Source organism: Micropterus salmoides, unplaced genomic scaffold (assembly GCF_014851395.1).
Source record: "Micropterus salmoides isolate LMB-PRFRI ecotype aquatic unplaced genomic scaffold, ASM1485139v1 Ms_hic_scaffold_3, whole genome shotgun sequence".
Classification (NCBI taxonomy): domain Eukaryota; kingdom Metazoa; phylum Chordata; class Actinopteri; order Centrarchiformes; family Centrarchidae; genus Micropterus; species Micropterus salmoides.
The window spans coordinates 28,780,271-28,794,262 of NW_024042261.1; the positions used below are offsets into that span (position 1 = coordinate 28,780,271).

At 40.6% G+C, this 13,992-nt stretch overlaps 1 protein-coding gene across 1 annotated transcript in view; it reads right to left on the bottom strand.

Moving 5' to 3' along the window:
• Positions 1-785: 785 nt before the first annotated feature.
• rpa1 (replication protein A1) overlaps positions 786-13,992 on the bottom strand; it is a 31,435-nt gene continuing 18,228 nt past the window's right edge. Inside the window, exons 14-17 of the mRNA XM_038692856.1 lie at positions 12,658-12,834; positions 11,732-11,839; positions 11,341-11,427; positions 786-1,719 (exon numbers count right to left, since the gene is read on the bottom strand). Of these exons, the coding sequence (XP_038548784.1) occupies positions 1,615-1,719; positions 11,341-11,427; positions 11,732-11,839; positions 12,658-12,834 (477 nt within the window). The 3' untranslated portion in view covers positions 786-1,614. The remainder of the gene's footprint in view (positions 1,720-11,340; positions 11,428-11,731; positions 11,840-12,657; positions 12,835-13,992) is intronic.

The following is a 13,992-nucleotide window of genomic DNA, read 5'->3' on the forward strand; positions in this document are numbered from 1 at the left end:
TAACCAGCTTAATCAAAACTACAGAATGAACAGGGTATGAGAACAAAAATTACTTCTCGAGTTGAGGCTTTAACAGGTTAGAGCTTTCCCGTTTCAAATAAAAGCTTATGGGATGCCAGATGTAAATGAGTGCAGAAAATAACTTTCTAGCCCCGACTCCCAGGGGAAACCGCTAGATTCTTTTCTGTGGTGATGGCTGAACAGCCACCAAGTCCTACCAGGCCCTTTCTGCTTTTGCTGTATGATTGACGGGAGCTTGAGGCAGGAATGGAGTGAGGCATCACTGGCATCCCTTGAGACCACCTACAACAATAACAGAGTGGTGACATTATAAAAGATGTATACATGTACTGTAACATATAGGATGACATTGAAGAAGCATATTAATAGTTAAAATAACAAAACAGCACAGTGAGATGTGGGGAAGCAATCACAGGCAAACTCAAATCAATATCTCCAAGCATGGCTGGCAAAATAAAATAAATAAGTTAAACTTACCTTTCCTTACAATTTAAAGACAGGTTTAATCCATCTAAGCACACTACAGGCAACAGATGCAGCGCTCAGCAGAAATGAGATGTTATCACAAAAAAAATTGGGAGGTGCTGCCTCACTGATGTTCTGCTTTAATACAACATGAAAGTCAAGTTTGCAGGGGAATCTGTTGCACATCTGAGCAAAACCCGAGGAGATAGAGGGCAATGTGTGCCAGTCCTTGAATAAATCCCCTGCACATAGTGCAACTCTTACAAAAAATAAAAAATAAAAAAAAATAAAAGAGTGTCTACATGTTTTTCTTTGTTTTTATTAAGCACAGGATAAGGTACTGTAACAGATTCACACATACGCTACTGTTATGTACTTCTAATACAAAGTGGTATACAAAATAATACAAAGTACCCATTGTATAGTTGACAATAGCTTGATTACAAACATCTTTATTCTCAGAGTTAATTGTCACAAAAATTTTTTTTACTACAGAACACAAAACAGGTGCAGGCATTGAAAACATTGACAACACCTTGCATCTACTTAAATAGAATGCAGTACATTTCCCATTAGGTCTGCACTGTGCATGTGTATATGTGCTTATGTTTGCAAGTATGTGAGAGACGGGAACAAAAATATAAAATAAAATAAAAAAAAAAAAAGAGTGGGAGAGTAAATGGTCTTATCAGGGATGTGCAGGTCCAGTCCAGCCATTTTGAGTGTGTGTCAGAACGTGAAAAGAGTGCAAGCTACTGTGCTGGTCTTCTGCTTAAAGCAGCCACCACCCCCACATGAACACAGTATATGCATGAATAACTGTCTGACTTAAGAAAGACAGTGATGATTTCTTTTGTGGCTTACTGACCCCACTCTCTGCTCTGCTTCCCCAAAAGGAAAGTCAAAATAATCCATGTTTGTTATGCTCACCGACAAAAACTCTTTTCAGTCCACCAATCATTATTTGACAAAGGAAAGGTGAATACTCACAAGTATGTTGAGAAACAAAAAACTAATTGCTTTGTAAGGCAAATCTTATACATTTAGAGCTGTTTGTTGGTTGTACAGAAACAAAGGAAGACTGGCTAAAGCAAGAAAACCAGAATACTTGGCACAGAACATAAGTTCCTACTGAGCAGCCAGTTTCCTTATGTTCATGATCAACCTCTTGCTGTAGTCCTTGTGGTCAACAGGCTTCACTTCCATCACTGTAGCCTTAATCCGGGATTCATCCTGTCAGACAAACAATAAGAAACATTTATGACACATATTCCAGGCCTGCAAACTCTGCAGTCAGCCCAACAAAGTTGAAGTAGTTTCAGACAAACTCTACAATACATTACAATTTTTTCACTGTACACATAAGGGCATAGATTCTCAGCATGTGATGTTAATATAGATGACTTTTCCATCAAAATGAAAGTCTGCTTGGAATTCAACGTTTGGTTCAGCTGAATTCTCTGGCTTCTCCCTTACTGTGATAAAATAGAGCTAGCAAACAACATATGTAATAGACCCTGGAGTATACCAGCCCTATATCACTGTCCGTGCCATACTGAGTGGTGGTCAGTCGCTCCCATGCCAACTGACCCACTTTGTCACACACTATGTAGCCACGAGGTCATCTCTCCCATAGTCTTAGGTCCCTCACTCATGTGTTGCATTTTTTTTAAATGATGGGAGAGAGGGTTCAAGCAGAATTTAAGAGTGGAATTACCCTTTAAGCTCACTTTCGACAAGGTTATGTTACTGAAGCTCAGTTAAACAGCAACATTTCACGTTGCAGCAACAAAACAAAAGTTTCATTACAAATATGAGGTCAAGGTCCTGCCTTAAGTGCAATGTGTCTGCCTGGCTTGAAAACACATACTCCGCATCACTCTGTACAACTCTAAAGACAATCGTATGTGAAATAATATTACTTGTCTACCAGAAACAAATATGTAGGCATCGTCCCTTTCCCGGTGACAAAGTAGGTTAAATTTGAGATGTTTGGACTGGGTATCAGCATTGCTTTGGCATACAAATGAATACTTCAAAAAAAATAAATAAATAAATAAAAGACCACCTTTAAAGCCATAACCACCTCCACAGCTGTCTAGACAGGGGAAGGTCATTTCTACCAGGGCCATTATTCTCTGCATTTAAACAGAGGTTACACTCATTTTGTCTCCATTAATCCTGTGCAGTTGAAGTGGGTGAAATGCAAGTCATCTTTCTTTGGATTGGTGCCCACATTTTTTTAATAATACTCCGTTACAATTCACAGATTTGTAAGATGCAAGACAAATATGGACATATGTAAAAATATATAAGACAAAACTCTACGATGGTGGAAACGCAGCTTCCTAGAACTCAATTACCCATTGGCAAGATCATTAAGACAGTGATAAACCCAGATGGATATATCGAGGCAGTAGTCTGTGTCATGGGTAAAGTTTACACAAGACCAGTCGCCCACCTGATCCAGCTCCCTGCACTCGGAGATGACACCCAGGGAAGGTGAGGGAGGAATTCCACTGATTGCTACCAATGTGGGGGCAGCTGTTGTGAATTCCTCACGTAAAGAAACAGGGCAATTCATGTTATGTATATAGTAACGACGTATGGTAGTTGCATAAGTTATGCAGAAACAGTGGAGCATCAGAGTTTTGTTCCATTACGGCAGTTGCCAGAAAACAGTCAGACGATGTAAGTCAGACTCTATATTTACACAGCAGTTATGGTGGATTAACCTCTGCTTAAGTCGTCTGTAGTTGGTAGAGGTGTGCTGAATGTTGTGTATTTACCGGTTTCTGCTCCATGTGTTTGTATGGCTAGCTAGCTAAAGTTCTCATGTTTTTATGCTCTAAGATGATGCAAGCCACAGTTTGTCATCACTGAATTTGGAAGATCTTCATTTAATTTGATTTAATGATAATTGTACATTTATTAACAGTTTACTCCTCCAAAGCTGTAATAAGGATTTAAGTGGTGTGATGGTTATCGAGCATTTCTCTGTGTTTTATTGCAGAAACTGTTGCCATTACTACTCGGCCTGTAACATGTTAACTCCGTGCAACAATCAAAGAAGTTTGAACCACCTCTAGTGACTCTGTGCTCTCTAGCAGAAGCCCTGTAGCAGCTAATGTTAAGGATGTACAATAATTACTGATCTGATATAATATCTGCAGATAGATAGATCAGTCTATATGCATTGTCCCCCTCTCAATCTGCTATGATTCACTACAGGTAACAATGTTCTAAATGTTAAGCTACATGGCAAACTAAGCTGAACAGTTAGACTACAAATAGCTTTCAATTTAAGTTAGCTGGTTTGCACAAGTGGTTAATTGCCAAGCTAACGTTAGCTGTGCTTCCTGTAAACACATACTGAGGAGTTTTCTGGAGCAGTGTGAACAGCTGACTAGATATTAGCTCAGCTACAGCCACAGCAGCAGACCTCATTCCGTCCCCCAGCCTTTTTTGTTATGCTTTAAAGCACATCCTAAGGACTGAGGTTTTAGGTCTGGATTACACTTTTATTTTGTGCAATAGAGAGCTCCCTGTTACAGTGCTGTTTGCAGCTTAGAAAATACACTGCTCAAAAAAATAAAGGGAACACTTAAACAACACAATGTAACTCCAAGTCAATCACACTCCTGTGAAAGCAAACTGTCCACTTAGGAAGCACTGATTGACAATCAATTTCACATGCTGTTGTGCAAATGGAATAGACAACAGGTGGAAATTATAGGCAATTAGCAAGACACCCCCAATAAAGGACTGGTTCTGCAGGTGGTGACCACAGACCACTTCTCAGTTCCTATGCTTCCTGGCCGATGTTTTGGTCACTTTTGAACTTGACTTTTGTGGTAGCATGAGACGGAGTCTACAACCCACACAAGTGGCTCAGGTAGTGCGGCTCATCCAGGATGGCACCATCAATGCGAGCTGTGGCAAGAAGGTTTTCTGTGTCTGTCAGTGTAGTGTCCAGAGCATGGACCAGGAGACAGGCCAGTACATCAGGAGACGTGGAGGAGGCCGTAGGAGGGCAACAACCCAGCAGCAGGACCGCTACCTCTGCCTTTGTGCAAGGAGGAGCAGGAGGAGCACTGCCAGAGCCCTGCAAAATGACCTCCAGCAGGCCACAAATGTGCATGTGTCAAGGTCAGAAACAGACTCCATGAGGGTGGTATGAGGGCCCAACGTCCACAGGTGGGGGCTGTGCTTACAGTCCAACACCGTGCAGGACGTTTGGCATTTGCCAGAGAACACCAAGACTGGCAAATTCGCCACTGGCGCCCTGTGCTCTTCACAGATGAAAGCAGGTTCACACTGAGCACATGTGACAGATGTGACAGTCTGGAGACGCCGTGGAGAACGTTCTGCTGCCTGCAACATCCTCCAGCATGACCGGATTGGCGGTGGGTTAGTAATGGTGTGGCATTTCTTTGGGGGGGCCGCAAAGCCCTCCATGTGCTTGCCAGAGGTAGCCTGACTGCCATTAGGTACCGAGATGAGATCCTCAGACCCCTTGTGAGACCATATGCTGGTGCGGTTGGCCCTGGGTTCCTCCTAATGCAAGACAATGCTAGACCTCATGTGGCTGGAGTGTGTCAGTAGTTCCTGAAAGAGGAAGGCATTGATGCTATGGACCGGCCCGCCCGTTCCCCAGACCTGAATCCAATTGAGCACATCTGGGACATCATGTCTCGCTCCATCCACCAACGCCATGTTGCACTACAGACTGCCCAGGAGTTGGCGGATGCTTTACAAGCTTTCTGTTTACAAGAAAACTCCACCGGGCACCTTGAAGTGTAATCAAATGACTGGGTTTCAAAAAGGTTGCTGGGGATTTCAGGAAGAGAGATGCTAAGCTCTGTGACTCGAATGTAATCATCAATGCAGAAGTTTCATGTAACAACTTTAAGGTAGTCTGTCCAACAAAGCATTTTTTCCATGAGGCCACCATATTTTTTTCAATTGTTTGCAATGGGAGTGCCACATATTCACACTATGCAGCATGCAGAGGCACTGAGCATCAGTGCTGAGTGTGGCACGTTTTTTTCTATTCACAGAGTTGAACTTTTTTCAACTTTGGGTAAAACGCTGTGCTTGTCATTGTCACTTTTTACCAAGCTGTCCAATCACAGTGGAGAAGGGGTGGGACAAATACAGCAAAGACCAAGGACCTTTCTGAAACTAGACCCCCGCCACTTCCACTCCGTCACAGAGTGAACTCTGGTCAGAGTCACCTTCACAGCCAAATTGAACTCCCTAACCAGCGTAGGGTATACAGCGGCCAACTTGGGGAATTACCCCCCCCCCAGCTTAAATAGGATCCGACTTTACCGCTGCACTCACTGCTATAATATATCAAAAAAACAGTTGTGTTGTATTATCAGACAAGAACATTTTTTTATTAAACACAATATAACCTTTGAGCTGTGTTGTTAACCTGTGAATGGTGATATGATATTAGTTAGTGAATCCTACATGTTAACTGTCAAAGTCACACGGAACTCACATTTGAAAGAAAGTTCTCCCATTGTGCAGCAGAGGGTGTTACACACCTTCAACAAGCCGGCATCGGTGCTCACTCAGCATTGGAGGGTTCAACAACCCCACTACCACTCCACCCTCATTGGTTGAGAGGAAGTAGGTAGGGAGAGGGAGTAGAAAGCAGTTTTGGAAAGGCCCCAACTTTAAGTCACATCCTCCATGTACAACAACAAAGGAGGAATTAATACTGCTGGTCTGATCATTCATGTCTCTACAAGATGAGATGATTTGTTCATAACACAAGCTGTCTGCAAAATTAGGTACTTGCAACACATAAATTAATGCAGATATTCCGTATCATAGAAACCAAAGTGTCTCAGCTGAAAAAAAGGGCTGCACCTCCAAAGTTCTCTCGAGCACTCCTAGATGGGTTTTTTCAGAAGAGCGCCTGTCATTTTCAGCTGGTAACGACGGCCTTGGTGGCGAGCTACTCTTCCATACTGTGGTTAAATCGCATTGTGCCATTAGATATTTGATTGGAATGTGATGTTATTCAAAACAAGCATATCTGCACTTTGATTTTGTTTTGTTTAAACAAGTTCAATAATCAGTTCTACAAGTGTGCACAGCGCTAAAAACACATGCTTACTGCCCCTTCTGACCAATGTGGTAGAAGCCTTTAAATTAAAAACATGCACTATAGAAATAAAACATCTCTCTACCATGAATGTCACTGCAATCTTACAGCATTAAAATTCGTGACACAATTTTCTGAGCAGATTTCTGTAAACTAATTTGGTTTTAGCAAAAGCAGGATTTTCTTCCTGCTACATCAAATGCAGGGATATTAGTCATGACAGCAATTAATGAACAGAGCATTATAAGTGTTGTGGTATTCTACTTCCACCATATACACAGACAGTAATGACTGTAGTTACAGTTGATGAGTGGGTGTGAGACGTGTGAGCAATTCTGTAAGAAGTCAACATCACACAGCCAAGTTGGGTGTAGATCCACACTTTGACAACCTGTGGTGGGCCCCCCTGCATTCAGTACTGCAAGTGTGCATACACGTGAGCATAAGGACACCACAGATGAATTTGTTCCACTTTTTTTTTAACAGCTTTAAACTTGCCAGGAACACTTACAGCAAAGCACCAGCAACTAACCATTTCATAGTTACAATACAACTCCAATACAGCCTTATAAAGAAAGCAGGGTTGCGGAAGAGTCTACTGAAAACTGGCACCGACACCAATACACCTGCATCCGATGAGTAACTTAAACACTAGTCAAATTGTCACTTTTAATCCCCAACCTAGGTCTAAGATGTAATATTAGCTATATAATATATTAATATATTAGAAAATATTAGCTGACCAGCTGTTTGCTTTTAAATCCACCACTCTGTTCTGAAACTAGGCCTGCAGTGGTTAAGACTGGACCAGTGCTCATATGAAAAGCTTGAATATTCATTATCAACCTTTTCCATCTTTTGATATGCTGTGTTACAATGCCTAGACACAGTTGACAAGGGTCCTGACCAGCACAGCAGTTTGAATATTATAGCTCTAAGCAGACATTCCTGATGTCACGCAAATTCAAGTGCTGAATGGTAATATTTAAAAGATTGTTTTTTACCAGTAACAAAACATCTGTAGTAATTAAGTCGGTCATCCACTGACATTTTGAGTGTTACAACACAATTACCCACTCAAAATAGCAATATTTTGAATGCCAAAATGCAACTTTGATGTTGATTTGTGTGAAAATAATTATATTATGCATTACGCCCACATAACAGTTTTGATAAACACTGTAATTAATCAGTGTTTTTATTTAATAGCACCAAATAAATGATACTAAGTGGTATAGCTTTTGGTTCTCAGTGGTACCTCACATTTTTAGTTGACTCTTCTTTAGAATTTAGATGCCAGAATGAGAAATTATGGCTGGACAAAACTAAATGTAATTTTGACTTTTGATTCTTTTAACAGTGATATCGTTTTCTGCTTATTGAGAACATTATTCCAGTTTGAGTTTTGGTTTAGTGTGAGGTCAATCAGCAAATGCATCACAATACTTTGATTTTAATACTAACGTCCAATAAATCTTGATCATTCCTAATACCAACTGTAGAGTCATTGTCTTTTACGTAATACAGCGATAAGTTGTTAATTGCACACCAGCTGACAATTATTTTCATTACTATTTTAGGTATAAAGTTCCTGCCAAGGTGATCGATAGGGTTGGGTATTGAGTACGGGTTCCAAGTTGGACCCTAGGGTTCGGCTGACCAACGATGCCATCGTCCATCGGTGATGGACGACAGACATCACAATGTTGAGCAAGCATCGCAATTTAAATCTCCCAAGATTTGAGGTGATGGGGTTGGAATCAGAACAGAGATTCAGTAAGAACCAGATACAATAAGTAGAATCTGAATCGATAAAATTTAAACGATACCCAACCCTAGTGATAGGGACCTTTTAACATGCTGTGTTTTAGTGTTTAAAGCAGGGACGATTTCATCACTCATGTGACTGTGGCAGGTTCTTGACTTGACTTAAAAATAAAGAACATCATTTTCTCAACAGTTCTAAAAACCTTGTTAAAGAGTTAAAGTTCCAGTATCACAATGATACAACATTGGTGTCATTGACTGTTAATAGAGCCCTGGACCAGCCCGACAAAGTAAATTTTTCAGCCCGAGCTGACGTGCTCTCTCTAACTCAACTTTATTTATAGAGCACTTTCAACACCACAAGTGGAACCAGAGTGCTGTACAGAAGGTATAAAAGAGAACATACAAGTTACAGAGCATTATCAAATGCTAAAGAAAACAAATAAGTTTTAAGCGTACTCTGAAGGACAAGTTTTTACAGACAGAGGAAGGTCATTCCAGAGCCTAGGAGCAGCAACAGAGAAAGCCCGATCACCTTTACATTTTAAACGGGATCGCGGAACCATGACAAGCAATTGATCATTTGAGCGCAGAGATCTACTGGATTGACAGCGGCTGATTAAATCAGTAACATACTCCGGTGCTAGGCAGAGACTTAAAAGCATTCAACAACGCTTTGTATTGAATTCTGTATCGTATGGGTAACCAATGTAATTTAATTAACACCGGAGTAATGTGCTCTCTTCTTAGTACCCGTTAAAAGTCTGGCAGATGAGTTCTGAACGAGCTGCAAACGGAAGAGACTCACACCCAGATACAGCACATTACACATGCAAAAACACACACACACTTATTATAGGCCTCAAACATAACTACCAGTGCCACCGACAATCATGCCCACAAATATTAAAACCGAATGTCCATTACATGCATGCAATAGAGAATAATGTTCTGTGTGTATACGGGCATAACAAAAGGAGAAAGTTAAATGAGCCCGCCCAAACCCCGGTTTGTAAATGCTCCGTACTTGTATAGCGCCTTTCTAGTCTTTGACTACTCAAAGCGCTTTTACACTACATCTGCATTCACCAGTCACACACATTCATACACTGAGCCTAGGTGCTCAAACGGAAACTAACATTCACACTCACTCATACACTGGCGGAATAGCCGCCAGGGGCAATTCGGGGTTCAGTATCTTGCCCAAGGACACTTCGACACGCAACCAGGGATTGAACTGCCGACCTTCCGATTAACGGCCAACCCGCTCTACCTCCTGAGCCACAGCCGCCCCTATTGTATAGTATAGTATTATAAAATACAAAAAATAAAATTTAACATAAAAGGACGAGCCAGCCTAAATCAACTCAGTGTGCTGGGGGCTTGCAGACCTATATCTGTTCTACTTGACTTAAAGCCCCACTCCAGAGTATTTTGACATTTCTATGATATGTCCTTTCCTTACAATGTCCTTACAATGTTGATTACCCACATAGTTCAGCAAATATTTTTTGACAAATAGCTTAATTTTGTGCTCAAAGTCACTTAGTTGTTAAAACGGGGTGGTGACGTATCACTATAGTAATTCCATAAATCATACGTCATTCTCCAAGCTTGCGCAGGCGCACTGTCACGCCGTCATGCCTCCTTAAGTCAGAGCATCAAAACAAGCTAGCTAACCAATTTATCATTTAATAAATTTTAGAACTTAGAGTAGGTATGTCTCTCTGTGTCTGATTGTTGGTTTGTCTTTCTAGTTTAGTTAGCTAAGTTAACTAAGTTTTAGTTAGCCAGGTGTAGTTAGCTAGCATAGTTATTGCAAAAAGTTAGCTAACGGAGGGTCTTCATTTTATTTTTTAGTTTCCTCCTCTTGGTTTAGTGTGCTGTTCATTTTCATTATGGCATTTGTGCATGCGGTGTTGGAAGACAAAACGCGTTGCACTTTCACCTGCCACCGTCTTATATACAGTCTGCAACATGCATTTTACTGATGGACATTTTACCAATGCATTGGCGGAGGCAATGGTATCAGAAGTCTTTACATACAGTTCAACAGAGTAATAGAGTGTTTTACAGTGTAGTGATGTTAACACAGCATATTGTTAGCGAACACTCCAGCTGGTCAGTTTTTGGTTATCATGGTAATTGATTACGTACGACTATTAACCACACCCCCATTCTCTGTTTGAGAAAGAACGTTAACCAAAAACAGCAGTTAAAACTGTCTGGAGGGGGGCTTTAAGGACCTGCTTGGCCCACATCAAGCATATACAACATTGTTCACATGACAACATGTGAGAGCACGGCACAATGGCTGGCTTGTATCATTGAGAAGGAAAAAATAAACAGAGAGTGTTTGCAGGTGTCTCTGTTGAAGGAATATGGGGTTTATAGGCAGTAGCCAATACATGCTTCTAGCAGTGCCATGGGCAGTTAGGATGCTGAGCTGAATGTGATAGACACAGTGGCCTCTTCTGTGTGTTGAAGGCGGATGCAGCCTCTGGCTCAGCTCCAGACTTCCTGCTCAGAGTCCCAGCCCAATCAATTCTTTTATGTGCTTCCCTCAAAACAAACCTCTATCTGTGTGGCCTACAGGAAATAGTGGCTTCAACTAATCTGTGTGTGCACACTTCACAAAGCCACTGAAAATGAGCAGCATACACTCAAGAGTTTTTTAGAGTTAGTTCTGTCAGTTAAATGAAAGCAGAGTAGTTTTGTTAATGAATGGGAAAACTATCAAAAAGGAAAAACAAACAGCTAAACCATAAAGAACCTGTTTACGTACCATGCATTTTCATTTTACAAAGGAATGATGGTAGTTCAGGAGATTAAGGCTGCATAATTTAAATAAACGCAGGCATATATTCTATTTTATTACAACAATATATCCATCTACATAGCATGCTGTGAAGGCAACAAATCCGTAGGCATTTGATCACACTAATTACCATTCATGCTTTACTTACGTTATATGTTTCTAGCTTCACTCTGCTGCGAAAGACGAAAGTGTTGAAGTTGGCTTGTTGGAAGACCTCGTCGAAGGCAGCCTCGTTCTGAAATTCAGAAACATTTCATCAGCTCAATTTTGGTACACATATTCTTTCAATCAACTGTTAGTTTCAAGTGCAAAATAAAGTAAGTGTCTGATAACTGAGTACTGAAAAACAATGCCTGTGATCCTCTAAGTAATTATGCCTGGATGAAAACAAGCACAGTATGTGTCTATAAACACATTTTTCTACGCGGGAGAGTGTGTGTATGTGTGTGTGCATGTTTGGCAGTAACAAGGCCTGAGGTTTAGCTTTTTCCCTGGCCATTTCCTGAGGCCAGTATTATATTCAGGAGGGGGAATCTCACCGAGTCCTTTAGCTGTCCCAGGTAAGCTGCATTCTGACCCAGGATGGCCTCTGCACTCTCCTGGAAACAAGTCACCCACTGGTTGTCCCCATAGTCTGCAATGTTGGCCTGTCAGATTACAAACAAAAGAAAACAAAAGGAAAGGGTAAAAAAGGAAGAACTGTTTTGATGCATACACATATAGATCAGTGTACTCTTTTTAAGAGTTGCTCGATGCTTTATGGTATGTCTCTAAAGAAATCATTACATACTCTAAGTACCCTATATCCTGCTGGCTAGCCTGGCAAAACATGCAGAGTCACAGTGCTCTTGTGATACATACAGAGGAAGCAAATTCACAGCTTATGCTACAGCTTGTGAAGAATAACAATATGTTGACTGGTGAGTGGTACAAAACAAAAGCCGCTTATCTCAGATGTCTGGCTGCAATTTCTCTGTTGCTGACTGAGTGAGTTTTTGTACATAATGTTGTAGTTTAAAAAAAAACATGTTTGTTTTCAAACGAGATGAGAGAAAGGGCCTCTCAGTTCCTCTCTGCACTTTCTGTAAAATGACTAACAGCACAGTATGGAAAGCTGTAGCAATTAATCCCACATAACTCTGAATTAAATACAAGTGTAAAAATGTGCTTTAAATGTCAACTGGGGCAATGAACCACAGGGAGTAGTTCATAAGGGGAGAGTGGCTTGAGTCCTGGGAGACAGAAAGATGAATAAGTACAATCAGTCAGCATAACAGAAAGACATGGAAATAAGAAGACTAGAAGGATGATACCCATAGCCTCAGCAGAAGCATCTGCTCAGGACTAAGCAGGAAAGGCAGGAATTTAAGATATGTGCATTAGCATTTATGCTTGTGTGTGGGTGCATGGCTGGCACAGCTCAAAAAGAGTTAAGTTTTAGGGAACCCAGTGCTGAGTCACTTACAGAAAGGATGAGGCGGTACTTGAAGTTGGGGAACTCTTTGTCACACTTTTCACAGCGAAACATGCCATTCTGTTGGTCTACCACTTTTTTGTTACAGTCTTGGCTGGGACAGGCCTGGTAAAGGCAGTTTTCCTTGCGCAGGTACACTATGGTAGCTATGCAGGTGTAGTAGTCTGCCTAAAAAAGGGAATATAAACAAACAAAAATTCATTTAAACAAAAGGTTTTGTGCCAAATTATGTTACTGAAAAGTATTTCTTAATAGACATCTCTCTCACAACCTTTATATTTTCTATGTTTAATACGGTGTCTGTTGAAAACCAGGAATAAAACAGCATGAAATTAACATTAAGATGACATTTTAAGGAGCCTAAACTAGCAACATTTTGGTAACAGATGCACAAGTTACACTCCCAACCAGAATCCTAATGGCTCTGACACAAATGCAAACTACTGAAGGTAGCTGCTGCTTTTGCGGGAAAGAGGCAAACTTCAGAAACTGAAAGCACAAACAGCCTTCAGGAAACATTCCTTGTCTGCATGGAAAACATTCAAGTAAGTGACATGAATTTAATTGAAATAGATGTATACGATAAGAAGCTCTGGATGAGCTGTAATGAAGAGATGAGATGTTTAATGTTTACATGTTTGCAGATAAGTCACATCACCTTTTCTTCATCTGGAAGGATCTCCTCATGCTGGGGAGGCTCTAATGCACATCGGCAATTGTTATCGCACCCTAACAGCTAATTGTTTTGCACATGTAAATGCAATTATGTTAACTGTTAAGAAACACTTAAGGCTACAATCATCTGTAATTAGAGATTCTCCAAAAGGACTGAAAAACAGAAATCGTGTACATTTCTTTTAATGCATCTGTAAAATATTTCAGTGGTCTGGCCATCATGACTGATGTTTTCTCTCTCAAAATCAGTAAACAAACAAGAGATCCCGTGCTGAGTGGTACACTGAGCTTAAAAAAGAAAACAGCTCTTAATAATGTTTTTAATAATTGTAAACAAATAAACATGAAAATAAATTATTTAAAAATATCTGCCGCAAATACAATGAAAATGAATTTTTTGCCTCTCTCTCTCTTCACCAGGCCCTGATCATTGTGTTAGTGTGCAAAAGGCATTTGACCCCAATTAACTTCCAAAACAGGATAAATTAAAAGCTCTTAAGAGTGTGGTAAATGACAGCAACAAAATGAGAAAAATCATGCTGTTCCAAGGAGATCAATCTCTGCTGCTTTTCCAAAAGAGGCCCCATTAATCAAGTAAATACTTCAATTAGCGTGCGGGTGAGCAACAGTGGGAAGAGAACAGAAGATCTT